General features: G+C 63.3%; 2 protein-coding genes and 1 long non-coding RNA gene across 4 annotated transcripts; 1 reads left to right on the forward strand and 2 right to left on the reverse strand.

Annotated features, from left to right (window-relative positions):
- Positions 1-283: 283 nt before the first annotated feature.
- LOC112544738 (cytochrome P450 2A13-like) lies at positions 284-7,692 on the reverse strand. The gene is made up of 9 exons (XM_075915586.1): positions 7,392-7,692; positions 6,635-6,797; positions 4,580-4,729; positions 4,105-4,265; positions 3,639-3,815; positions 3,074-3,215; positions 2,651-2,838; positions 1,812-1,953; positions 284-1,554 (listed from the first exon to the last, which is right to left on the reverse strand). Exons 1-9 carry the CDS (start codon positions 7,569-7,571, stop codon positions 1,373-1,375), a joined length of 1,485 nt encoding a protein of 494 aa, XP_075771701.1. The 5' UTR covers positions 7,572-7,692; the 3' UTR covers positions 284-1,372.
- Positions 7,693-7,830: 138 nt separating this feature from the next.
- LOC112544737 (uncharacterized) lies at positions 7,831-16,475 on the forward strand. Of its 2 annotated transcripts, none has more exons than XR_012898954.1 (5): positions 7,831-8,172; positions 8,254-8,519; positions 8,774-8,932; positions 11,406-16,056; positions 16,233-16,475. It is a non-coding gene; the product is annotated as an uncharacterized LOC112544737 (long non-coding RNA). The 2 variants fall into 2 exon arrangements; XR_012898955.1 differs by having other exon boundaries at positions 11,406-16,050; positions 16,233-16,311.
- LOC102448631 (cytochrome P450 2A13-like) lies at positions 15,428-23,558 on the reverse strand. Its single transcript, XM_075915587.1, has 9 exons — positions 23,316-23,558; positions 22,708-22,870; positions 21,889-22,038; positions 20,308-20,468; positions 19,842-20,018; positions 19,284-19,425; positions 18,862-19,049; positions 18,088-18,229; positions 15,428-17,496 (listed from the first exon to the last, which is right to left on the reverse strand). The coding sequence occupies exons 1-9, from the start codon at positions 23,493-23,495 to the stop codon at positions 17,315-17,317; spliced, it is 1,485 nt and encodes a 494-aa protein (XP_075771702.1). The 5' UTR covers positions 23,496-23,558; the 3' UTR covers positions 15,428-17,314.
- Between the last annotated feature and the right edge of the window lie 1,358 nt (positions 23,559-24,916).

Here is a 24,916-nt window from a genome sequence, read left to right on the forward strand (position 1 = left end):
CTTAGTAACCTTCATCCTCTATCTCAGCCCATTTCTCCACTTTGTCCAGATCAGTTGGATTTTCGATCCTATCCTCCAAAGCAGTATTTCTCAACCCTTTTTTTTTTTTTATAAAGTACCCCTTTCTCAAAAAAAAAAATTCTAAGTACCCCCAGTCCCTACAGGTTTCAGATACACACCATTTTTTTCTACCATGGTAACACATTTGTTTAAACAACTTAATCCTAGCTGGGCGGGTGATGAAATTTTTGGGTGTAAAAAGTACAAAAATAATAAAGCGCTGTCAAACTTAACACAAAAATTCAATTTTTGCCAAATTTCAGTTGTGTTGACGTACCCCCAGATTTCGCTCGCGTACCCCAAGGGGATTGATAACTCGTTGAGAAACACCGCTCCAAAGTGCTTGCAACCCCTCCCCGCTTGGGATCAGCCACAAACTTAATCATCGTGCTCTTTCTGCCATCCTGTAAATCACGGGTGAAGCGATTGAACAGAACCGGTCCCAAAACAGACCCTGCAGACCCCCCCCTTGTTCTGCCTTTTCAGCGTGACGGTGAACTGTCAATACCGACTGTCGGAGAGCGGTTATCCAGCCAGTTCTGCACCCACCTTCTCGTAGCCCCCTCGAAGTTGTATTTCCCTAGTTTATTGAGAAGAAGATCACGGGAGACTGTACCAAATGCCTCACTAAAGCCAAGGTATCCCACGGGGAATACCACAAATCTAGGTCGTCCCAGTCTTCTAATCGCTCCGGCTGTGGCAGCCGTTCCAAATTTTTGGTGCCCTTTTCTGAACGTTTCCCAAGGCCAAGAGATCTTTCTGGAGAGGAGGCGACCCCATCGGTGCGAGCTATGGGCGTCCCGTGGGTTCACAGAGGCAATACGCGCTTCTCTCTTAGCCGCCATCCTCTTTTAATGGTTCCCAACCTACCGTTTGCTTTTTTGACGGCCGCTGCGCACGGAGCGGCCAATTGCAAAGCCCCCAAGAGCTCTCTCTGGAGTGGGAACAGCTCACTTAGTCCCCATCAGGACAGCGGGTAGAAGCCCCCGCTAGGCACAGTCCTGGCTGGGCCGATGGAGTCGGGGTTGGTCCTGCTTTGGGCAGGGGGCTGGACTTGATGCCTCCTGTGGGCTCTGCCCGCCCTGGGATGCTAGGTTTCTAGGAGGCCTGGATCAGCAGGCCCAAGGGCCGGAGGAAGGGGGTGACATAGAGGCGTCGGGGAGGAAATCCAAGCGAGCCCCCAGCCTGGGTACCACAGTCAGATGCCCCGAGCCGCTGCCCCGTCTCTGGGCGGCCCAGTTCTCCACCCGGGACAGAGCAGGTTCCTTTCCTGGATCCCCCCACCCCCGGGCCACCCGGAGCAGCCGGGGCGCTAGCGCGGCACGAGGCAGAGCTGGTAGCTGCGGGGCAGGGTGGCGAACCCCACCAGCTTCGGGGAGATGTCGATGTCCTGGGGCGCCACGGGCGAGCGGAGGCGGAAGTGCTGCAGGATGCTGGTGAGGAAGAGGAAGAGCTCCATGCGGGCCAGCATCTCCCCGAAGCAGTACCTTTTCCCTAGGAGAGACCCGCGCTGGGCGTCAGGGGCCGCCGGGCAGGGGCAGCCGGGAGGGCTCTGAGCCCGCGGCCCCTCTGCCCCAGTCGGACGGACGGGGATCTGGATTCACACCGGCCGGGATCCGGCCCCAGGGCAGTGACGCGGATTCACACCGGCCGGGATCTGACACCGCAGCCGCGCATGGTGAGCCGTGGCCGGGCCGGGGGGGGGTCTCGCTGCGGGGGGGGGGCCGCCGCGCTCGGGGGAGGGTCCGTACCGATGGAGAAGGGCACGAAGGCGTCGCTCTTCTTGAAGTGGCCGTTGCCGTCCAGGAAGTGGCCGGGGTCGAAGGTCTCGGGGGCGCTGAACTGCGAGGGGTCATACAGCACGGAGCCCAGCACCGGGTACACCTCGGTGCCCTGGCGGGAGAGACGGGAGAGCCACGTGATCGCCCGCGGGCACGGCCCAGCACCGACCCTGCTCCACCCCAAATATCAAAATCCAACAGGCCAGGAGAGGCCAGAATCCAGCTCCGTATCCTGTGTGTCCGGCGCCCGCAGCTCCAGTGACCGTGCTCTGCCCCTCCCACCCAGGAGTCCCAGCTCTGCGTTCTAACCATTGCACCCCACTGCCCCTGCTTCCAGCTGCTGTCCAGTACTTAGTGGGGTGTGGATGTGCATCCCCGGACCGGGTCTGTGCCGGGGCTCCGAGCCCCCCGGGAATAAAAGCTGCAAATAACCGTGGCCCAGGGACACTGGGCCGGGCCCCAGCAAACGGTTCATGCCACTTAGTGCCCGCAGGGGCTGTGCGCTGGCCCCCGCCTGCTACAGCGGAGCCTCCGCTCTTTGCTCCCCAACAGCCTGTGTGGGAAGGTGGCACCAGCCATCAAAGGCTCAAAGGCGCATTGAGTGTGTGCGTGTCCATCTGAGAGGCGGGGGAACTGAGGCACAGGGAGATGACCAAGGTCGCCCAGACAGTCAGTGGCAGAGCCAGGAACGGGACCCAGCCGCAGGGTGGGAAGAAAGTGACTGGCCTGAGGCCAAGCTGGGAACAGAAAACAAGTCTCCAAAGTCACCGTCTGGGTCCTGAGCTCGGCCAGGGGGGCCAGGCGCCTACCTTGGGAATGATGTACCCCCGGAAGGGGGTGTCCCGGGTCACCCGGCGGGCCAGCCCCATGGGGATGACGTCGCAGAACCTCTGGAACTCGTGGATGACGGCGTCGGTGTAGGGCATGTGGCTCCGGTCCTCCATGCTGGGGGCGCGGTTGCGCCCGATCACCCGGTCGATTTCCTCGTGGATCTTTTCTGCGGAGACGGCGGCACAGCTCCAGGGGGGCCCGGCAGGAATCCAGCTCTGCCCCAGGGGGGAGCTGCTCCCCACCCGACTCCGGCTTGGCCCCCGGGCAGCTGAGGCTGAATCCAGCCCTGGAATCGCAATGGGAGAGGGCCAACCCGCCCGCCCCCGCCCCCCGGCTTCCTCCGCCTCCCACGGGCGCCCCCCACCGGGTCCTTTGGGCGGCCTGTGCGCCGGGGCGGCTACCTTCGATCTCGGGGTGCTTGAGCAGGATGAGGAGGCCGTAGCGCAGCGTGGTGCTGACCGTCTCCGTGCCGGCGAAGAAGACGTTGAACGTGGTCAGCACGATGTTCTTCAGGAAAAACTCCGAGGCCGGGTTTCCCTGCTCCTGGAAAAACAGACGACGCCCCAGAGACGCTCTTGGAGAGGAAGGTGACAACACACGAGGAGATCCCGGACTCCAGTGCCCCTCGGGCTCATGAGGCTGCTCAGAATCCTTCTGTGTATCCATCGTGCTGCAGGGCTGGGGAGCTGCCCGGAGGCCCCCCCAGCATGAAATCAGGCCCCCACTGGGATCCCACAATCCCCGCTCTCAGGAGCTTACGGCTCTCTGTCCCCATGGGCGAGGGGACACTCAGTGATGTGACTAAGGCCACACGGGTAATCGGTGGCAGAGCCCAGCTCTGCTGCACTCCAGCACCTGCGCCCTAGCACTGGTCTGACCCAGGTATAGTGTGAACCCCTGGTTAGAACCAGGCTGTTTGCTCTTCTGGCTTCCGCCCCAGCACCCTCCTCCCCCGACTCCTGGCACCTGCTGCATTTTGACCAGGAAGCAGTCGATGAAATCCCGCGGGGCGCTGGGGTCCAGGCTCTCCAGGTTCGCCTTCACCTTCCTCTCGATGAACTTCTCCAGCCCGGCCAGCTGCTTGAAGGCCTCGCGCTGGGGGCCAGGCAGGTAGCACATGGTGCCCGAGAACATCTCGTAGAGCTGGGGACAGGGAGAGCCATGGAGCCGCTGAATGGGGGCGGGGTGGAGAGCTGGGGGGTCCCTCCCCTGCCCCCCGTCCTCAGTCTGTTCATCTCTCCCGGTTCACACCGCCCACCCACGTTCCCTTGGGCGGCACCCAGCACCGCAGACCCCGCCTCAGCTCCACTCTGGTCTCCCCAGCTCCGTACCCCCTGGCCCGGAGGAGCCAGCGCCCCCCCGACCCCACGGGCAGGCCTGGGAGCCGCGGCAGGGGGCTGGGCTGCTCCCCCCGGTGGGGACCCCGGCGTACCTGCCCCCAGGCGGTGGCGGTGAAGCGGAAGCTCTCGGTGATCATGTAGAGCAGGGAGAGGAACTCCTTGTCCTCGTAGTCGAACCGGTCCCCGAACACCACCGAGCTGATGACGTTGGACACGGAGCGGCTCAGGAAGTAGGTGGGGTCAAAGGGCAGACCTGGGGGGGCACAAGGATGGGGTGGGCTCTGAGCTCTGCCCGGGCCCGGGGGCCACGAGGTTTCCTGCCGCCACCAGGCTAGTCACAAACTGGTCCCCACTGCCTTCCCCCATTCCCACTCCCCCTTCTGGCAGGGCAGGGAGTCTGTCACCAAGCCAGGCACTGCCCTGCGGTCCCCTGAATGTCTGCCTTGTACCCTGGACACCGGTCTGCCAGGGGGACGGCCCTGTTCTGTGCCTCAGTTTCCCCATCTGCACCAGGGGAGAATTCTCCCAACCTCAGGTGGGCCCGGGTGGGGCCCTGCCCTGACCCACCTCTGGTGCCCCGCAGGGCCTCCAGCAGGAAGTGCGCCTCCTCCAGGATCCGCTCCTCGATGCCGCGTTTCCCCACCCCGAAGTTCCTCAGCGTGGTGATGGAGAAGCGGCGCAGCTGCTTGGCGCGCTCCCCGTTGCTGAAGGCCACGCCTGGGGGGGGGGGACAAGGAACCAGACGGTGACGTGGGGGCCACGTGGGGGGTGGAGGAGACGCAGCGCAGGCAGGGGGCCAGAGCGGAGCTTTTCCCAGAGCTGGGTGTTATTTACTCACTGCGAAGCGAGCGGCCACGCCCCCCAGCGCCAGGCGCTGTACCAACCTCTTTCTGCACCCTAAAACCCCCCAGGGCCCGGGAGAGGAACTGGGCAGAAACGTCCCAGGATCTCTTGTGACTTTCTTTCCCCCTTCTCGTCAAGGTCTCAGAATTGGAGAATTTCCTCCCCTTCTTCCGGGTTTTGAAACTCCACGGAGGCTTTTTCTTTCAGGGGTGGGAAAAGCAAGAGCCTGGAAGCGGGGTCTGGAGGGACGTGTGCCCCTCACAGCCTGCTGCAAGTCGGGGAGGCCCCGGCTGTGTCCGTGCAAATGCAGGTTGCTCCGGCTTTGCCTGGGCATGCCAGAGATCCTGCAGGCGGAGCAGGGTTTTGCTCCCTGCAGTCCCCTGAATTTGGGCCCCAACTTTGGCTCCGGGTGTGGGAAACACAGGCAGAGGGAAGGGTGGTGGCTGCGGTCTGCACTGCGGGGACACAGAAGAGCAGGCCTGGGCGAGTTGTTCCCCGGGGGCAGGGCTCGGGGCAGCAGAAAGATTCTTGCTAGGCAGGGGCTCTGCTTTCAGAGCGCGGGGGAGGGACGGTGATTCTGGTGGGAAGGCTGCGTAGACTCAGGGCGAACTGCGGGGGCACCACTAGGACCCCGAGGGTAGAAAATTGTGTCTGCTGCTGGGGCAGCGAGGGGGCCGGGGGCGTCACTGGAGCTTCCCGCCTCAGGTGCCAAAATGTTGTGGGCCGGCCCTGTGTAGGCTCCCCTGCCGGGACTGCTTGGGCCGGTTCCACCCCCCCCACCACCACCACCAAGGAGCGGAGCTAAAGAGGCCTCGCCCGAGAGCCTTTTGTCAATGGTGTTGGGCTTGGTGTTTCCTCTGCCCGGCTTGCTCAGCTCTGGGAGCCGAGGGTGGCGGTGGAGAGCTGCCAGGAGCAGCCAGCGGCCGTGCAGACGTGCCATGGGAAAGGTGAGACGAATGGCCAGCAGGGGGCGGTGGAGAGACAAGACAAATGGCCAGTAGGGCGGCGCCAGAGAGCAGCCACTGTGATACAACGAGCAGCCAGCAGGGCGGCGCCGGGGAGAGGGAGGTGCCACGGGGAGCCAGCAGGGCGGCGCCAGGGAGGTGCCACGGGGAGCCAGCAGGGCGGCGCCGGGGAGAGGGAGGTGCCACAGGGAGCCAGCAGGGTGGTGCCCGGGAGGTGCCACGAGCGGCCAGCAGGGCGGCGCCAGGGAGGTGCCACGGGGAGCCAGCAGGGTGGTGCCCAGGAGGTGCCACGAGTGTCCAGCAGGGCAGCGCCAGGGAGGTGCCACGAGCAGGTGGGTGGCAAGTGAGCAGCAGTGAGTAAAATGCCTCCTTCCTCCCCCGCTTGCCCAGGCTGGGGGGTGAACTCCGCGGATGCCCCTCTGGACTCTGGGTTTGCTCCGAGAAGGGCGGGGCCTGCGACGGGGACGCCCCGATTGCTGGAGGTAAGAACCCGAGAGGTAAGGACGGTGCCCAGCCCCCTTGGTTTTGTTTCCGAGCCCTGGGGGGAGGATTGTTTTCCCACATTCACGCCACGTTGCTTCCCTCCCTCCCCTTGTGCCTGCCAGCGGGGTGGGGGGTGAATTTCCCAGGTTCCGGGGCGGGGCTGGAGCCGGTTCTCTTTGGAGGGACGGAGGAAAAGCCCCTAAATGCTGAACCAGACCCTGGCTGCTGCGGGCTCCACCTGCCCGAGGCTTCCCTGTAAAACGCCCAATGGACCGTGGGCAGCTGCCCCCTCGCGCCCCTGGCTCCCTCCCCTCCCGCGGCGGCGACCGACCGTAGCCCTGGGCGATCCAGTCGAAGGTGGCCTGTTCCCCGCGCCCGCTGAAGTCTTCAGCCTGGTCCAGCAGGGCCTCCTTCACGGCCCGGTAGCCGCACAGCACCACCACCCGCCGGGGACCCAGGTGCAGGGTGTAGACCGGCCCGTAGCGCTCGCTGATCTGCCGCCGGGACGGGGACACCGTGAGACGCGGGGATGGCGCGCAGGGAATGCAGAGGCACCCTGCCCCACTGCACCCCCCACAGAGCACCAGTGTTCCCCCTAAATTTCTCCACACCCCATGTGCGGAATAAATGTTGTAGTGTGCACCAAGGCACGAGTGGATGTGCACCACCAGGAGAAACATGCGGCTGGCAGCAGGGGATCTGCTGATCAGCTGAGCGGTGTTTGACTCTCTCCTGGACCACCCAAGCACTCCGCTTCAAGACAGAGCCTGGCTGAGCACCCCTTTTCCACATCCCCATCCCGGCCCCCAGATACCCTTCCCTACGAGCCTCCCCACCCCTGGAACAGCCTGTTCTGTACGCACGCCCCACCGCTCCACCTCCCCGGCACACCAACCTTTGCCCCTCTCCTCCAACACTCCCAACCTTGGCCCTCCGCAGCCTTCCCCTGGTGCCCCCGCACCGCCAGCACGGCACCCCAAACCGCCCCCCCCCCGGCTCCAGCTCCTCCCAAAGCTACAAAAAGAGCCGGTGGGGGGCTCACAGGGGGTGATGGGCACAGCCTGGGGGTCCCAGGAAAAGCCACCTACCTCCAGCAGGGACTTGCGCATGTTGGTGAGATCCACCTGCAGCAGGTTCCCCAGCAGGGGCAGCGGGAGGGGGCCCGGGGGCATCTTCCCGGCCCCCCGCCTCTGCCTCCAGCTGGAGAGGAGCAGGAGGCAGGAGAGGCCAATGACCAGCACCAGGGTGACGGCCCCCAGGAGCTCCATGGCCGGCCAGGAGCCGCTTCGCTGCCCTGCCCTTCTCCTGTGCTGCCAGCGGCCGGGGCAGGGCGGTTAAATACCCGGCCCCCAGGGACCCGGGCATGGGCCTCTCGGTTACATCACCTGCTTGTGCAACCGCGGCTTGGCCTGCGTCCTGCCCCTGCAACTTCAGACGGGCCCCTTTGTCCCCTGCCCAGCCCGGCACTCCCCCTGGCAGCCGGGCCGTAGCGTCAGCTGACAAAACGTGGGGGCCGGGCCTGGGGGGGTGATATTGGACACCGCGGTCTGGGAATGCTGCACACCAGGACCGGAAGGAGCCTGCTGGCCCAGACCCCGGCGCCCGATCCTGGGCATCAGCAGCTCCAGCGCCAACCTCCCGCGAGTGGGTGATTTGTGCCCGGCTCCAGAACCTCCCGGCTCTGCGGGGGAGAAGCCTTCACACGTCCGGCCTCCGTGGTTCCTCGGCTCCTAGCACCAGCTCACCCCCCTCCCCGGCGTCTTTATACAGGGCAATCGGAGTCCTGCCCTTTTCCGGGCTCACCCGGCCAAGCTCTTCGCAGCCCGGTCGGCACAGGGAGCGACGGCCGTGCGGAGCGGCCGGACGCGGGTGAGCGCAGACGCCGTGCGAGAGGCAGGCGTGTGGGGCGGCCGTGCCCTTTTAACACACACCGTTGTGTTTGCCTGGCAGGTGTACCCACAGGGGCTCCGCTTGGCTCATGCCGTGAGTGCACCGGGGAATTCCTCTCGCTCGGCGTTGCGGGCGGCACGGCGGGCGCGGGTGGCGCTCGATACCCGAATCAAAGGGCGTGAAGACTCTGTCCACACCGGGAAGGGCGGGCGACCAAAGTGCCGTCACCGTGCGCACGTCGGCCAACCTTCTTCTGCCTCCTGCTGCCGACGTTTCCTGGCCACCTGGCTCGTTCCCCTGTGGACAGATCCAGCGAGGCATCGTGGGTGAGAATCCCCCAGGGCCGTGGGGGGGAAGGCAGAGCTGATCCCAGCACTATCTGGGAGTCTCCCCGAGTTCTCCCCCAGCCCTCTCAGCTGCTGGGAGCAGCAACGTGAGTAGCGCTGGGAGCTCCGGGCTGAGGGATGCCCAAGTAGCACAGCGGCCTGTCCAGCCCTCCCCTTCCAGCAGCAGCCGCCTGCCGCTGGGTTCCTAGCCAGGCAGAAATCCCAATGACTTGCTCTTTGTTTGTTCCCCTAAGGCAGCGTTTCCCGGATACCGGGCCTCAGCGTGGCTGCCAGGGTGTCCCGGGCTCCCGGACTGTCCGTGCAGCGCCGGGTTCCCCGAGTCCTCAGCCGGGCTGGGCGGATGCAGCCGTATGGTTCAGGATCCCGGCAGAGGCGCAGTGAGGGGTTACCAGGTGAGTTCTTGTTGCAGGCTGGGGAAGGGGGCTGGGTATGGGCTGCAGGGAAGCAGGGTCGGGGCAGTGGAGCTGCCCAGGAGAGATAGGGAGGGGAACGGGCTGGCGGAAGCAGGGCTGGTCAGGGGAGATCACGGGGGGGGGGGAACGGGCTGGCGGGGGCAGTGAGGCTGTCTGGGGGAGATCGCGGGGGGGGAACGGGCTGGCGGGGGCAGTGAGGCTGGCTGGGGGAGATCGCGGGGGGGGAACGGGCTGGCGGGGGCAGTGAGGCTGGCTGGGGGAGATCGCGGGGGGGGAACGGGCTGGCGGGGGCAGTGAGGCTGGCTGGGGGAGATCGCGGGGGGGGAACGGGCTGGCGGGGGCAGTGAGGCTGGCTGGGGGAGATCGCGGGGGGGGAACGGGCTGGCGGGGGCAGTGAGGCTGGCTGGGGGAGATCGCGGGGGGGGAACGGGCTGGCGGGGGCAGTGAGGCTGGCTGGGGGAGATCGCGGGGGGGAACGGGCTGGCGGGGGCAGTGAGGCTGGCTGGGGGAGATCGCGGGGGGGAACGGGCTGGCGGGGGCAGTGAGGCTGTCTGGGGGAGATCGCGGGGGGGAACGGGCTGGCGGGGACAGTGAGGCTGGCTGGGGGAGATCGCGGGGGGGAACGGGCTGGCGGGGGCAGTGAGGCTGTCTGGGGGAGATCGCGGGGGGGAACGGGCTGGCGGGGACAGTGAGGCTGGCTGGGGGAGATCGCGGGGGGGAACGGGCTGGCGGGGACAGTGAGGCTGGCTGGGGTAGATCGCGGGGGGGAACGGGCTGGCGGGGGCAGTGAGGCTGGCTGGGGGAGATCGCGGGGGGGGAACGGGCTGGCGGGGGCAGTGAGGCTGGCTGGGGGAGATCGCGGGGGGGGAACGGGCTGGCGGGGGCAGTGAGGCTGGCTGGGGGAGATCGCGGGGGGGGAACGGGCTGGCGGGGGCAGTGAGGCTGGCTGGGGGAGATCGCGGGGGGGGAACGGGCTGGCGGGGGCAGTGAGGCTGGCTGGGGGAGATCGCGGGGGGGGAACGGGCTGGCGGGGGCAGTGAGGCTGGCTGGGGGAGATCGCGGGGGGGAATGGGCTGGCGGGGGCAGTGAGGCTGTCTGGGGGAGATCGCGGGGGGGGAACGGGCTGGCGGGGGCAGTGAGGCTGGCTGGGGGAGATCGCGGGGGGGGAACGGGCTGGCGGGGGCAGTGAGGCTGGCTGGGGTAGATCGCGGGGGGAGAACGGGCTGGCGGGGGCAGTGAGGCTGGCTGGGGGAGATCGCGGGGGGGGAACGGGCTGGCGGGGGCAGTGAGGCTGGCTGGGGGAGATCGCGGGGGGGAATGGGCTGGCGGGGGCAGTGAGGCTGGCTGGGGGAGATCGCGGGGGGGAATGGGCTGGCGGGGGCAGTGAGGCTGGCTGGGGGAGATCGCGGGGGGGGGGAATCGGCTGGCGGGGACAGCGGGGAAGGTGGGGCAGAGGGGGGAGAGAATCGGCCAGTGGGGAGCGGGACAGTTCAGGGCTCACGCAGACCCTGAATCCAAATGGAAAAGCCGGGCCTTTTACATATCCCCACGGCTGCCAGTGAGGTTTAAAGGCCCTACAGTGTGTCAAAATGGAGAACCTGGGGCGTTCACCATCCGGAATGAGAATATGGATACAAAATTCCAAAGATGGCGTTGGCTTTCTGAAAATAAATGAGCCCTTTTTCAATACACGATGTGGTGGTGCAGGGTTTTATCGGATTACAGTCCATTTTTCCAATCCATATTCCCTTAATTTGCTGGTAAGAATGTTGTGGGTGGCCGTATCAAAAGCTTTGCTAAAGCTGGCCCTGTGGGCTTTGGGAGGACCAAAACCAAAGTATTTGCATATTCGACATTTGCTTAATGAATATGCAGATATGTAAATGAATGTTACCGATCCTCTGAAATCTCATGAATGGATTTACTGGTCCCCATGTCAAAAAGTTTGGGAACCCCTGCCCTAAGGGAGCAGCTCCCTCAGCTGTCAGACATGTCCCGGAGCTTTGGCAGGGGAGGGGCGCAGGCCTGCAGAGCAGCAGAGATCACAAGACACTGAGCAGAGCCAGCAGGGCAGGCATGGTGGGACCCTGGCGGAAGCCAGTTCTCCCAACAAACCAAACAGCAGAGTCCGCACTGGCTCTTGGTCGACAATAAAGGGAGGGGAACAAACAAGTCTCTTGAGGGGCTGGAAGTTTGTTGTTCCTAAACTAGATGTTCCCCCCCCCCCCAAGAGTTGTATGGCCGTGTAAACGCCCTCCCTGTGTTGTCACCAAAAGGCAGGTTTTGGGTGACAAAACTTGTCAATAGGGCTGCCAAATGGTTTCACAAAAAATACCAAGCCTCCCAAAAAAAACGGGAAAAAATTCTGTTGAGCAAAAAAAAAGACTGACCGGGGAAATACCGTCGCGACCCCTTTAATTCCCATCCTGCTCCAATATCCTCTCCGCCACAGCTGCATGACCTGCACTGCAAGTCCAAACCGCCCTTCTGGTGGACGCCCGAGTCAGGAAAACCAGAAAAGACTGGACTTTTTACGTGTCTGGTATTTTTTTTGACCGGATGGAAGGCAAAGATACTGGGCTGCCCAGTTCAATACTGGACACCTGGCAACCCTATTTGTCAGTGCAGACAAGGCCGGAGCTATTCACTCCGAAGGGCTCCAAGTCATTTCTAGAGCCAGGAGAAACATTGTCAGCCCAGCGTAAATGTAAGAAAAGGCGCCGTTTTCAGGGCACCCAAACGAGTCCCGACGGTGGAGTCGTACTTCAGCGTTCTGTCCCCCAGTACCTTCGGTGGTCTGAACTCAGTGTCAGTCTCGTCTGGTCCAGGTCGTCCTGGCGTGCTCCTGACCGGGCCTCTCCTCCGTCGGTGATGAGAAATTTTCGGCGGAGTGCGTAACAATCGGTGCGCCCTTTTGTGACGTAGTGTGGGTACCTTGCTAGGACTGTGGGCGACCTCTGCTGTCTGTAGCATGACCCAGCAGGGCAGGGAGTGAGTCATTATGCAAGGGGGCTCCAAACCTGTCTGACCAGCTACCCCCCATGGAGAGGAACAAAGGAAGGTGGATGCCGCCCCTGGCTGGGGGGCAGGGCTGGAAGAGAGTTAGTTAGTTTCTGTCTGGAAAGCAGGGGAGAAGGAGCTGGGAAGGGGGGCTGGGATTGTAGGGCCCAGCCACCCCCCATCTCAAGGGGGGGCACTGAGGCCTCTTAGCCCCAGTTCCTGTAACCAGATTCCATCTGTGCTGTGCTGTATCCTGGAGAGGCAATAAACTCCCTCTATTCTACCGGCTGGCGGAGTCTGTTCGTGCCATTTCGGGGTGCAGGAGACGGGAGAACCCCAACGCGCCGTCACACCTTTATCTCGAGTGTTAGACTTGGGTCTACTTGGGTCAACACGGGAGATCTCCGACAGCCCCCGGACACAACCGGTGCAGGCAAGGTTTGAAATCAATCGAGCAGGTTTGTTGCCAAATGCGAAGCTCTACCAGTCGGTAGCAGAGATCCTACAGATACACCACTGGGCACTATGGCCCGCGCTGACAAGGTACCAACACCGGGCAGGCAGAGTTAAGCCACTGTGCATTCTGTAAGTCTAGGCAATGACACCGGCCGTTCAGGCGCCTAGTGCACCCCCGCCAAGGTCGGCCGGAGAGCACCCTCTGCGGTGTCCTTTTATAGACCGGTACAGACAACGTACATCACTTCGTTACGTACCAGGCGGCCACCCTCTGTTGCCTAGTTACCTCCCCTCCCCTTATGCCGGGGGGCTTACCTTCTGTTCGCCATCCTGTCAGTTCCGACCTGGTCCTGAACCTCGCTCGGTATGTGCATAACTCCAGGGAGTCCTTGTACCACGACATTCCTTAAGCTGTTCCGTTCCTCCCTTTTGGCTGACTGTACTTGGTCCTCCCATGCTCCACCTAACTTACACAATTACACCGTTATCAGGAGGGTCTCTTTCTTGGCTCCTGAGTTATTGAACCAAAGTCTGGCTCACTAGATTCTAGGCCTGTTGCTGCTTTCATGTTACGGGCCTCTATTCAGGCCTGCGGACTCCATGTTCCCGACCCTCAACTTACTACAGGTGGGTCCAACTGGGCAGCCCATTTCACTCACAAAACCCGACGCGCAGTGTTGTCTTCAAGTCGTCGTTGTCGAGTCTCAAGTCACGACAGTTCAGTCTCGAGTCGAGTCTCGAGCCCCCAAAGTCACTTTCAAGTGGAGTCTCCAGTGTGAATTTAAAAAAGATCAAGTCACTTTTGTACAAGCCATCGTCGGTAAATAACAATAGTCACTGTCTGTTTTCATTTCTTAACATACATCACACTTGCCGTACTGGCTAACTACTAGCAGTGCAGCTGGGCGGCGGGGATGCGATTGCTGCAGTCAGGGCCGGCCTGAGCCCTTTTGGCGCCCTGAGCCTGGGCGTGCGGCGCCGTCCCCGGGTGCAGGGCGCAGGCCCACCCCCAGTGCGCACGGCTCATGTGCTCGCCGGCCACGACCACTGGCGTGCACACGGCGCATGCACTGCCCAGCCCGGCCCAGCCAGTGCGGCTGGCACACACACCAGGTCGTGCAGGGCCCCGCAGCTGTGCAGGGAAGGGCGCTGCTGGCCGGCACCGCGGGGCTGGCGCTGCAGGAGCTGGGTGCGTGGCTCCTGATGGCAGCTGTAAGGGACACCGCGTGCCCCTTACAGCTGCCATCAGGCAACCCCCGTCGGTTGGCACCCTGGGCAGCTTCCCGGCTCGCCCAGGCCTCCGTCCGGCCCTGACTGCTGTGGGCGGTTTGTTACAAACAACAGCGGCATTTTTGGACAATTTTTTCACCGAGTCGATTTAACAAAATGAGCGAGTCTCAAGTCACAAGCAATGAACCCGAGTCGAGTCTCGAGTCGAGACTCAAGTCACAAGCAATGAACCCGAGTCGAGTCTCGAGTCGAATCTCAAGTCACAAGCAATGAACCCGAGTCGAGTCTCCAGTCGAGTCTCAAGTCACAAGCAATGAACCCGAGTCGAGTCTCGAGTCGAATCTCAAGTCACAAGCAGTGAACCCGAGTCGAGTCTCGAGTCGAGTCTCAAGTCACAAGCAATGAACCCGAGTCGAGTCTCGAGTCGAGTCTCAAGTCACAAGCAATGAACCCGAGTCGAGTCTCGAGTCGAATCTCAAGTCACAAGCAATGAACCCGAGTCGAGTCTCGAGTCGAGTCTCAAGTCACAAGCAATGAACCCGAGTCGAGTCTCGAGTCGAGACTCAAGTCACAAGCAATGAACCCGAGTCGAGTCTCGAGTCGAATCTCAAGTCACAAGCAATGAACCCGTGTCGAGTCTCGAGTCGAATCTCAAGTCACAAGCAATGAACCCGAGTCGAGTCTCGAGTCGAGACTCAAGTCACAAGCAATGAACCCGAGTCGAGTCTCGAGTCGAGTCTCAAGTCACAAGCAATGAACCCGAGTCGAGTCTCGAGTCGTGGGATGCTGGGTTGTATTCCCCTGGAAGTGTTTGCGGTGAGCTTTGACAGGCTCTCGTCTTGAAAGGCCGTGTGCGGTTTTGAAACGTAACTCTCTTTTTACACCCAAAACAAAAAAGCGTGACCCCTCCCCCGAAAAACGAAACAACCCCCCGGATCCAACGCCGCCCTGAGAAGGTCTCTGGATAATGGTTCAAACGGCAGGAGGGCTCCGCGGGGTCCGGCTCTGGGCCAATTTATTGGGCATGGTTTTGCTCTGGTGAGAAACCGGAAAAAAAACCAACCCGCCCTTCCGGTGAATCAGCGTAAACGTTCTGAGTTCAGACGGTCAATGAGGGACTTTAGATTCACACCAGGCTCGGTGAAGGGCAGCGGTTTCCCCTACGTGCGTATTCCGCCAGCACACGCGGCGGTGGAGACCCCGGAACAAAGGTGAACACGCAGACGGCACGGGAGGCTTTTATTTCACAAGGTGACCAGCAGCGGTTGCCCTGCCAGGCCGAGTGACGAACGCGCTCGCCCGTGTCGCGGCCGCTCGCTCGGATCCCTCGTGGTGCACGAAGCAAGCACAAGTCCTGGTGCCCCCGTGTCACAGGCAGCCCCGCCCCCCCGTCGGAAGCCAGATGCCGATTGGAGGGTACAGCTCTGGGGAAAGGGTTCTGCTGGAACGGGATGTTGTTTGGGGCCTGGCACGAATAGTCACCCCCCAAATTCACCGTTCCAGTGACGGGTCTTCAGCAGGCTCTTCCTCCCCTCCCCCAACAAGCCCGAACGGGTGAGCCCAGAACTCGTCTTAGGAGAGACACCGTGGACTTCGAAATTCAGCTGGAAACCGAGCTGTGGGCCCTGAAATGCCACCGGCTTGTAAATGGCGTCCTCCCGAAATCGTGACAAAATGGATTGCACACAATGTGCGAGAGACTTGGCATGGGTTTGTAATCGCAGCGTGTGTGTGTCTGTGTGTGTGTTTCACACTATGCAAGATGGTTGGTATGGATTAGTAATTGCAATATGTGTGTGTGTGTGTGTGTGTGTGTGTGTGTGTGTGTGTGTTTCAGACAATATGCATGATGCTTAGTGTGGAATTGTAACTGCAGGGGGGGTGTATCACACAACATGCAAGAAGCTTAGTGTGGAATTGTAACTGCAGGGGTTTGTGTGTGTGTATTGCACAACATGCAAGATGTTTAGCGCGGAATTGTAACTGCAGGAGTGTGTGTGTGTGTGTGTATCACACAACATGCAAGATGCTTAGTGTGGAATTGTAACTGCAGGGGTGGGTGTGTGTATCACACAACATGCAAGACGCTTAGTGTGGAATTGTAACTGCAGGGGTGGGTGTGTGTATCACACAACATGCAAGACGCTTAGTGTGGAATTATAACTGCAGGGGTGTACTTGTGTGTATCACACAACATGCAAGACGCTTAGTATGGAATTGTAACTGCAGGGGTGTACTTGTGTGTATCACACAACATGCAAGACGCTTAGTGTGGAATTATAACTGCAGAGGTGTACTTGTGTGTATCACACAACATGCAAGACGCTTAGTGTGGAATTGTAACTGCAGGGGTGTGTGTGCGTGTATCACACAACATGCAAGACGCTTAGTGTGGAATTGTAACTGCAGGGGTTTGTGTGTGTGTGTATCACACAACATGCAAGATGCTTAGTGTGGAATTGTAACTGCAGGGGTTTGTGTGTGTGTGTATCACACAACATGCAAGATGCTTAGTGTGGAATTGTAACTGCAGGGGTGGGTGTGTGTATCACACAACATGCAAGACGCTTAGTGTGGAATTGTAACTGCAGAGGTGGGTGTGTGTATCACACAACATGCAAGATGCTTAGTGTGGAATTGTAACTGCAGGGGTGGGTGTGTGTATCACACAACATGCAAGACGCTTAGTGTGGAATTGTAACTGCAGAGGTGGGTGTGTGTATCACACAACATGCAAGATGCTTAGTGTGGAATTGTAACTGCAGGGGTGGGTGTGTGTATCACACAACATGCAAGACGCTTAGCGTGGAATTGTAACTGCAGGGGTGGGTGTGTGTATCACACAACATGCAAGACGCTTAGCGTGGAATTGTAACTGCAGGGGTGGGTGTGTATCACACAACATGCAAGATGCTTAGTGTGGAATTGTAACTGCAGGGGTGGGTGGCTGCACATGCTGGGTTGTTCTACACAATCGGGCTGCCCTAGGGCTCTCGTTATGGCAGGGCACACATGGCCAGGACGCTGCCCTGTCTGTAGCCACGGCCTCTCCTCCATGGGCTGTCTCGTCAATGTCAGGGCGGGAGCAGTGAAACTGACAAAACGTCCCTCCCCTCCACCAACCCCCAGAGACCCAGATTCCCGGACCGGCCTCCAGCTGGGAGTCGAAGCCCTGGGCAGATTCAGAGCCCGCTCGCAGCAGGGAGCCCTGAAATGGACAAGCTGGCCCTGCTCCCGGTGGGGAGTGGGCAGGGGGAGTCCTTCGAGCCCCAGGTGCCTTCCCCCCGCGGGGAACGGGAGCAGCCCCGTGGCCCCCGGGGGGGCAACCGGGCCAGTGGCAGGGAGGGGCCAGCACCCTAGGGTGCGTGGACGGGCTCCTGGAGACACTCACCCGGCCACCCCCAGGCAGCTCGTGTGGACGGAATTACTGCCGTGCCTGTCACTCCACCTAGTGTAGGTCCCCCTGGATTGCAGTGCGGCTGGAGAGTGGGTCCCGTCGGGGAGCCCTGCTTCCCCGGATCCCCAGGAAAGCTGGTCCCCCCAGGAGACTGGCCCTCTTGGCTCCATCTGGCGACAGGCCCAGTTCTCACCGTGACAAATGGCCAGATCTTCCCTTCCCCCCTCCCCAGATCTCCCCTCCCACCCTCCCCAGGGCCACCCGGAGCAGCCGGGGCGCTAGCGCGGCACGAGGCAGAGCTGGTAGCTGCGGGGCAGGGTGGCGAACCCCACCAGCTTCGGGGAGATGTCGATGTCCTGGGGCGCCACGGGCGAGCGGAGGCGGAAGTGCTGCAGGATGCTGGTGAGGAAGAGGAAGAGCTCCATGCGGGCCAGCATCTCCCCGAAGCAGTACCTTTTCCCTAGGAGAGACCCGCGCCGGGCGTCAGGGGCTGCCGGGCAGGGGCAGCCGGGAGGGCTCTGAGCCCGCGGCCCCTCTGCCCCAGTCGGACGGACGGACGGGGATCTGGATTCGCACCGGCCGGGATCCAGCCCCAGGGCGGTGACGCGGATTCACACCGGCCGGGATCCAGCCCCAGGGCGGTGACGCGGATTCACACTGGCCGGGATCCAGTCCCAGGGCAGTGACGCGGATTCACACCGGCCGGGATCCGGCCCCAGGGCAGTGACGCGGATTCACACCGGCCGGGATCCAGTCCCAGGGCAGTGACGCGGATGCACACCGGCCGGGATCCGGCCCCAGGGCAGTGACGCGGATTCACACTGGCCGGGATCCAGCCCCAGGGCGGTGACGCGGATTCACACCGGCCGGGATCCGGCCCCAGGGCAGTGACGCGGATTCACACCGGCCGGGATCCAGTCCCAGGGCAGTGACGCGGATTCGCACCGGCCGGGATCTGACACCGCAGCCGCGCATGGTGAGCCATGGCCGGGCCGGGGGGGATCTCGCTGCGGGGGGGGGGGCAGCGCCGCGCTCGGGGGAGGGTCCGTACCGATGGAGAAGGGCACGAAGGCATCGCTCTTCTTGAAGTGGCCGTTGCCGTCCAGGAAGTGGCCGGGGTCGAAGGTCTCGGGGGCGCTGAACTGCGAGGGGTCATACAGCACGGAGCCCAGCACCGGGTACACCTCGGTGCCCTGGCGGGAGAGACGGGAGAGCCGCGTGATCGCCCGCGGGCACGGCCCGGCGCAGGCGCGATCTGTCCCAAAGCGAAGGTTACGTCGCGGGGCGGCTGGTTGGGAGATCCCATCTCGTCGCCTGTCTCCCGACGCCCGCAGCTCCGGCAACTGCGCTCTGCTCCTCCCGGAGCTGGGAACCGCCCCCAGGAGACCCGGCTCTGACCACTACCCCCCGCTGCCACCGCAGCGCTGGGCCGTACACCACACACAGCAGGCGCCTCCTGGCTTTCCACGCGTATCATGCCAAGGCAGCCCATGTCAGGTAACGGGTACTAGGGGACCAGAGGAGCCCCCAGAGCTGAGGTCAGGCCCCGGTGCTGCCCGGAGCCGCACAGACCCTGACAGACATGGGCGCTGCCCACTGCGTGCGAATTCCCTTCCCCAAAGAGCCTACAGTGGAAACGGGAAAGGGAGGGATCACGAGCCCCACAGGTGAGTGTAACGTGGGGAAACTGAGGCAGGGGTGAGGCCCTAGGCCCCATAATGAGCTAGTAGCAGAGCCAGCCACAGTGTGGTGCCTTGCCTGCTAGATCACGCAACTTCCCAGAGGCAGCACCCTGCCCAGCCCACCCTCCTGGGGCCGGCGCTACCTTGGGAATGATGTACCCCCGGAAGGGGGTGTCCCGGATCACCCGGCGGGCCAGCCCCATGGGGATGACGTCGCAGAACCTCTGGAACTCGTGGATGACGGCGTCGGTGTAGGGCATGTGGCTCCGGTCCTCCATGCTGGGGGCGCGGTTGCGCCCGATCACCCGGTCGATTTCCTCGTGGATCTTTTCTGCGGAGACGGCGGCACAGCTCCAGGGGGGCCCGGCGGGAATCCGGCTTGGCCCCAGCGGGAGCTGCCCCCCACCCGACTCTGGCTTGGCCCCCGGGCAGCTAAGGCTGAATCCAGCCCTGGAATCGCAATGGGAGAGGGCCAACCCGCCCGCCCCCGCCCCCCGGCTTCCTCCGCCTCCCACGGGCGCCCCCCACCGGGTCCTTTGGGCGGCCTGTGCGCCGGGGCGGCTACCTTCGATCTCGGGGTGCTTGAGCAGGATGAGGAGGCCGTAGCGCAGCGTGGTGCTGACCGTCTCCGTGCCGGCGAAGAAGACCGAGAGCGTGGTCAGCACGATGTTCTTGAGGGAGAACTCGGAGGCCGGGTTTTCCTGCTCCTGGAAAAGACCAAGGCGGGGCAAAGGGACGTGTGAGGACCTTCCCGATTCGACTGGGCAGACGCCAGCCGGGACGTCGCTGCGCTGTCCCTGCTCCTGGCTGCTCCTGCACAAAAATGAAGCAAACCACAATCCCCCCCTTACAGCTCTCCTTCCCCGTAGGCAGGGGGGACACTGAGGCACAGCGCGATGCTGTGATGTGACTAAGGCCACAAGGGCAGGCGGTGGCAGAGCCCAGCTCAACGGAGTTCCAGCCCTGCACCTGCACCTGCTCCCCGGCTCTGTGCTTTCCAAGGGGCTCGATTTCCCTGCCCCCCACGCCTGAACCCCGGTCTGACCCGGGTACAGTACAAAGCCCCGGTTAGAACCAGGCCGTTTGCTCTTCCAGCTTCCGCCCCCTCCCCACCCCCCGGCACCTGCTGCATTTTGGTCAGGAAGCAGTCGATGAAATCCCGCGGGGCGCTGGGGTCCAGGCTCTCCAGGTTCGCCTTCACCTTCCTCTCGATGAACTGCTCCAGCCCGGCCAGCTGCTTGAAGGCCTCGCGCTGGGGGCCAGGCAGGTAGCACATGGTGCCCGAGAACATCTCGTAGAGCTGGGGACAGGGAGAGCCACGGAGCCGCTGAATGGGGGCGGGGTGGAGAGCTGGGGGGTCCCTCCCCTGCCCCCCCTCCTCAGTCTGTTCATCTCTCCCGGTTCACACCGCCCGCCCACGTTCCCTTGGGTGGCACCCAGCACCGCAGACTCCGCCTCAGCTCCACTCTGGTCTCCCCAGCTCCGTACCCCCTGGCCCGGAGGAGCCAGCGCCCCCCCGTCCCCACGGGCAGGCCTGGGAGCCGTGGCGGGGGGCTGGGCCGCTCCCCCCGGTGGGGACCCTGGCGTACCTGCCCCCAGGCGGTGGCGGTGAAGCGGAAGCTCTCGGTGATCATGTAGAGCAGGGAGAGGAACTCCTTGTCCTCGTAGTCGAACCGGTCCCCGAACACCACCGAGCTGATGACGTTGGACACGGAGCGGCTCAGGAAGTAGGTGGGGTCAAAGGGCAGACCTGGGGGGGGGCACACGCATGGGGTGGGTGCCTGGTGGCGTGGGGGGCAGTGCCACGGAGCATCTCGCCTCCACGGATCCCTCGGCCATGTGCCACGTCCACGTGCGGAATAATTTTTTGGTGTGCACCGGGAATGTGCACTACCAGTAAAGCCAACAATGGGGCGGAGAGGCAACTGAATCTCTCTGGAGCGGCCACCCAAGCGCCCAGCTCACAGGGAACGCTGCCGACGGTCCCCTGATCCCTGGCTGGAGGCCCGGCCCCGAGGGGGAGAGGAGGAGAACTGACCCGGCCCTCGCGAGCAGCCCACGCTGTTCCCGGCTCTGCCCCTCGCCCTCTTCCCCCTCACCCAGAGCGCACGGGCTCCCACCGACCAGCCCTGAGGGGCAGTCTGAACCACGCATCCCCCCGTTATTCAACCCTCCTGGGTGTTCCTGCCTCGCCCCTGCCGGGCCTGCCGGGCCCAGGGGCTGTTTGCTTGGCAGCTGTGAGTGCTGAGCCGGCTGTTTCTCAGGTTGATCTCTGTCCTCGCAGGCTGGTTTCACATGTCGCCTCCCGCCCCCTTTCCACGTTGGCCACGTCTTTGCCTGCACTGGCAACTGACCAGCTACGCTGGCGCCCTCATTGGCGTCAACCCCCACCCCGCCCACGAGCGAGCGCAGCTTCGCGCCGGTCCGCGGGGACACAGCCCTGCCGTGCTGCAGGCAAATGTGCCGCCAGCCACGTAGCCACCGCCTGCCCCCGGTGTGGTGGCGACGGGCCCGGAGTCCCGCCCGCACCCGCCGGTTTTCAGCCCACCCCATCTGTGTCCGTGGTCAGCACCCCACGCGCAACCCTGCCCCCTCCCTGCTCCGTGCCTCAGTTTCCCCCTCTGCCCAAAGGGCGTCCTGAGCGTCTTTGCTAAAGGGAAGCACCTGGAACGGGTGTCGAGGGAACGGAGGGAGGGCACTTTGCCCGCTTGGGGGGGCTGTGGGCGACTCGCCTGGAGCCTGGACTCTGATTCAGGTGGGTCCCGGGCCGGATGGGACATGCCCCCGACCAACCAAAGGGCAGACCTGGAGGGGGGAGACGCCCACTGCTGGGTGGGGCACATGCTAGCAGGGGGCTGCCCCCAGATGGATCCCAGCCCCCCAAGTCGCAGCTCACCCGGAGCTGCATCGCAATAGGCCTGGCCACCTGCTCATGCCTGGCACTGCAGCCACCTGCCCCCATCCTTGCAGCACCCCCCCACCCCGGCCGGCCCCCCCAGGAGGCAGAGTAGGGCTATCTTTGGCAGAGCCTACGCCTCAACTCCTAGGCTTGACCCCTCCTTGCGGGCCCTGCCCCCGCTCTGTGACTCAGTTTCCCCATCTGCACAATGGGTGCTGTGAGGCTGGCTCCGGGGCGGGGATGGGGGCACCGTTCCACGCCCACGACCCACCTTTTGTGCCCCGCAGGGCCTCCTGCAGGAAGTGCACCTCCTCCAGAATCCGCTCCTCGATGCCGCGCTTCCCCACCCCGAAGTTCCTCAGCGTGGTGATGGAGAAGCGGCGCAGCTGCTTGGCGCGCTCCCCGTTGCTGAAAGCCACTCCTGGGGGGGCGGGGGGGAGGAGCCAGGCCGTGAGGCAGGGACCCCGGGGTGTTGTAACCAGCCACTAGGGGGCGCTAACGAGAACCTTTCCCGCGGGGGCCGGGGAGGGGGAATTGTTTTATTTCTCCGATGGTGCGGGGGGGGGGGTAGCTGGGGCCCCGAGCTGCCGCACAAATCAATAAAACAGAGACGGGTTTTGCCCGGAGAAATGCAGCGGGCGAGAGTGCCGGATTTCCCCCCCCCCCCGCCCCCCCCCCCCATTGCTCAGGGACTCGTGGGGTGTCCCTGTGATCCGGCTTTAGAACAGCCGGGCGGTTGGCCCTGAAAAAACGCCCAAAAGCCGCCGAATGAAATGCAGGCGGGGGCAGGGAACGGCATTGACTCCCCCTCCCCCCCCCCCCACGTTCGCCCTCCCAAACTTGACTTTGGACCCGCCATGTGGCTTGGCAGCCAAGCAGCGACAGGCCCCAGCCGTAGCCCGGGGGCGCTGAGCGGAGAACCTGTCTCGGGGCCCAACGGGCAGGAAGCTGCTGCGATCGGGGCGGCACGGAGATTTTCGGGATGGCTGGGAACGGCCGGAGCAGCCCGGGTGGGCGCCCGCCGTAGGCCCGTCTGGGAGCTGCCCCCTCGCGCCCCCCGGCTCCCTCCCCTCCCCCGGCGGTGACGGACCGTAGCCCCGGAAGAGCCAGTCGAAAGTGGCCTGTATCCCGCGCCCGCCGAAGTCCTCGGCCTGGTCCAGCAGGGCCTCCTTCACGGCCCGGTAGCCGCACAGCACCACCACCCGCCGGGGGCCCAGGTGCAGGGTGTAGACGGGCCCGTAGCGCTCGCTGATCTGCCGCCGGGACGGGGACACCCTGAGACACGGGGAGTGGAATGCAGAGCACCCCCCCCCCCGAGCAACCCTGATCCCCCGACGCCAACCCACATCCACCCCATCCCAACTCAGCACCTTCCCCGTCCCACGCTGCCCCCCCATGATCCTCGCCCCACACTCCAGACCCCTCGCAGCAAGCCGAGTCCTGCCCCCCCATGATCCTCGCCCCGCACCCCAGACCCCTCGCAGCAAGCCGTGTCCTGCCCCCCCATGATCCTCGCCCCATACCCCAGACCCCTTGCAGCAAGCCGTGTCCTGCCCCCCCACCCCCTGCCCCTCCTCATACCTCTTTACCCCACCTTTGCCCCCCACAGCTCTACCCCCTGGACCTCCCAGTGCCCCTAGTGGGGGGCCTGCAGGGGGTGGCGGGCGCAGCCTGGGGGTCCCAGGAAAAGCCACCTACCTCCAGCAGGGACTTGCGCATGTTGGTGAGATCCACCTGCAGCAGGTTCCCCAGCAGGGGCAGCGGGAGGGGGCCCGGGGGCATCTTCCCGGCCCCCCGCCTCTGCCTCCAGCTGGAGAGGAGCAGGAGGCAGGAGAGGCCGATGACCAGCACCAGGGTGACGGCCCCCAGGAGCTCCATGGCCAGTTGGGAGCCGCTTCGCTGCCCTGCCCTTCTCCTGTGCTGCCGGCGGCCGGGGCAGGGCGGTTAAATACCCGGCCCCCAGGGACCCGGGCATGGGCGTCGCCCTTACATCACCCCCTTGTGCAACTGTGGCTTGGCCTGCGTCCCGCCCCCGGGGAGGGCTGCTGGAAGGGGGGAGGGAGGGAAGATTGTCCAGGCTGTGTCCCTGGAGCGTTTGCATGTCCCTCCCCCCCCCCACCCTGGCCGCTCCCCCCCAGCAGCAGGGCCCTAGCGTCAGTGCCAGGGGGGTGGTAGTGGACACCAGAGTCTGGCAACGATTCACCCCAGGACCCCGGCCTGGAAGGAGCCGCCTGGCCCAGGCCAGCCCGGCGGCCGACCCTGGGCATCACCGGTGCCAACGCCGGCCTCCCGCGAGTGGGTGACGTGACCCCGGCTCCAGAACCTCCCTGCTCTGGGGGGGAGCAGCCTTCGCGTGCCCAGCCCCTGCAGATCCTCTGCCAACAGCCCCGACCACCAGCTCAGCCCCTCCCCGGCGTCCCCCCGAGAGGGAGCCAAGCGGAGCCCCACGTAGCCTCCAGAGGGGGAGGGGTTTAAACCCCTCGGCCAGGCAAATCCTTGTCACAAGCCCCAGGCCTGCCTCCTGCACGTGCCCCGAAATCGGGACTCGACCCCTTGGAACCGACGTGGCCCACCTGTTTGAAAAGCACCCTTGGCCCAGAGGGAAAACCCGGGTGCGTCTGCCCCTCCAAGCCACTTTGCAGCAACGTTCTGGGCCAGAAAGCCGCCCCTCTCCTCTAGGTGGGCCCCTAAACCCCAAACCACGTGCGCCAGTTTCAGCCAGACCCCCAACCCTTCCCCCCCCAACACCCACCCCTTTTGCACAGGATTCTCAACACTCCAAACCCAACCAACAGTTTGCAACTAAATACTTTTAAAACCCACAGACTCCTGGAGTTGGTGCAAAGGCACCTTGGAGAGCTGGCAAGCCGTGTTTGCAGAGACCGTCAAACCCAGCTATTTAAACACTCCATTTCAACAGTTTGCAACACAATACTGTTCAGTTCATCCCCACACCTTCCTCCTGCATGGCCCTAAATGACACCCGACAATCGAAAGCTCCTTTTTAAACCACCCCCCCCAAAGCACAGTTCGCAGTGTAAAATCCCCAATATTTTTAAAAAACGCTCAACGCCAACAATTGGCGACAAGGCGTGCACGTCCCCCCCCAACTCACAAACAATTTGAACATCAAAATCACCTTTTGTAACCATTTAAAAACTCACACCCTTTGCACACAGTAAAAAACGCGGTATTTAAAAACACTCCAAACCAAGAGTTCGCTGCAAACTACTTTTCAAGAGACCCCCCCCCCGTCTCCTGCATATGCCCTAAAACACAAACAACCATTTAAACAATAA

This window comes from Pelodiscus sinensis, unplaced genomic scaffold (assembly GCF_049634645.1).
Source record: "Pelodiscus sinensis isolate JC-2024 unplaced genomic scaffold, ASM4963464v1 ctg34, whole genome shotgun sequence".
Lineage (NCBI taxonomy): Eukaryota > Metazoa > Chordata > Testudines > Trionychidae > Pelodiscus > Pelodiscus sinensis.

What these genes read in the sequence shown, in the direction of transcription:
- LOC112544738 (XM_075915586.1), bottom strand. Translation starts at nt 7,571, where the DNA reads ATGGAGCTCCTGGGGGCCGTCACCCTGGTGCTGGTCATTGGCCTCTCC. An exon ending in CAAGCACCCCGAGATCGAAG is followed by an intron (nt 2,839 to 3,073) that starts GTAGCCGCCCCG and finishes CCGTCTCCGCAG; the next exon opens with AAAAGATCCACGAGGAAATC. An exon ending in CTTCGTGCCCTTCTCCATCG is followed by an intron (nt 1,555 to 1,811) that starts GTACGGACCCTC and finishes GGTCTCTCCTAG; the next exon opens with GGAAAAGGTACTGCTTCGGG.
- LOC102448631 (XM_075915587.1), bottom strand. Translation starts at nt 23,495, where the DNA reads ATGGAGCTCCTGGGGGCCGTCACCCTGGTGCTGGTCATCGGCCTCTCC. An exon ending in CTGGCTCTTCCGGGGCTACG is followed by an intron (nt 22,039 to 22,707) that starts GTCCGTCACCGC and finishes CCGCCCCCCCAG; the next exon opens with GAGTGGCTTTCAGCAACGGG. An exon ending in GGGGGTACATCATTCCCAAG is followed by an intron (nt 18,230 to 18,861) that starts GTAGCGCCGGCC and finishes CTCTCCCGCCAG; the next exon opens with GGCACCGAGGTGTACCCGGT.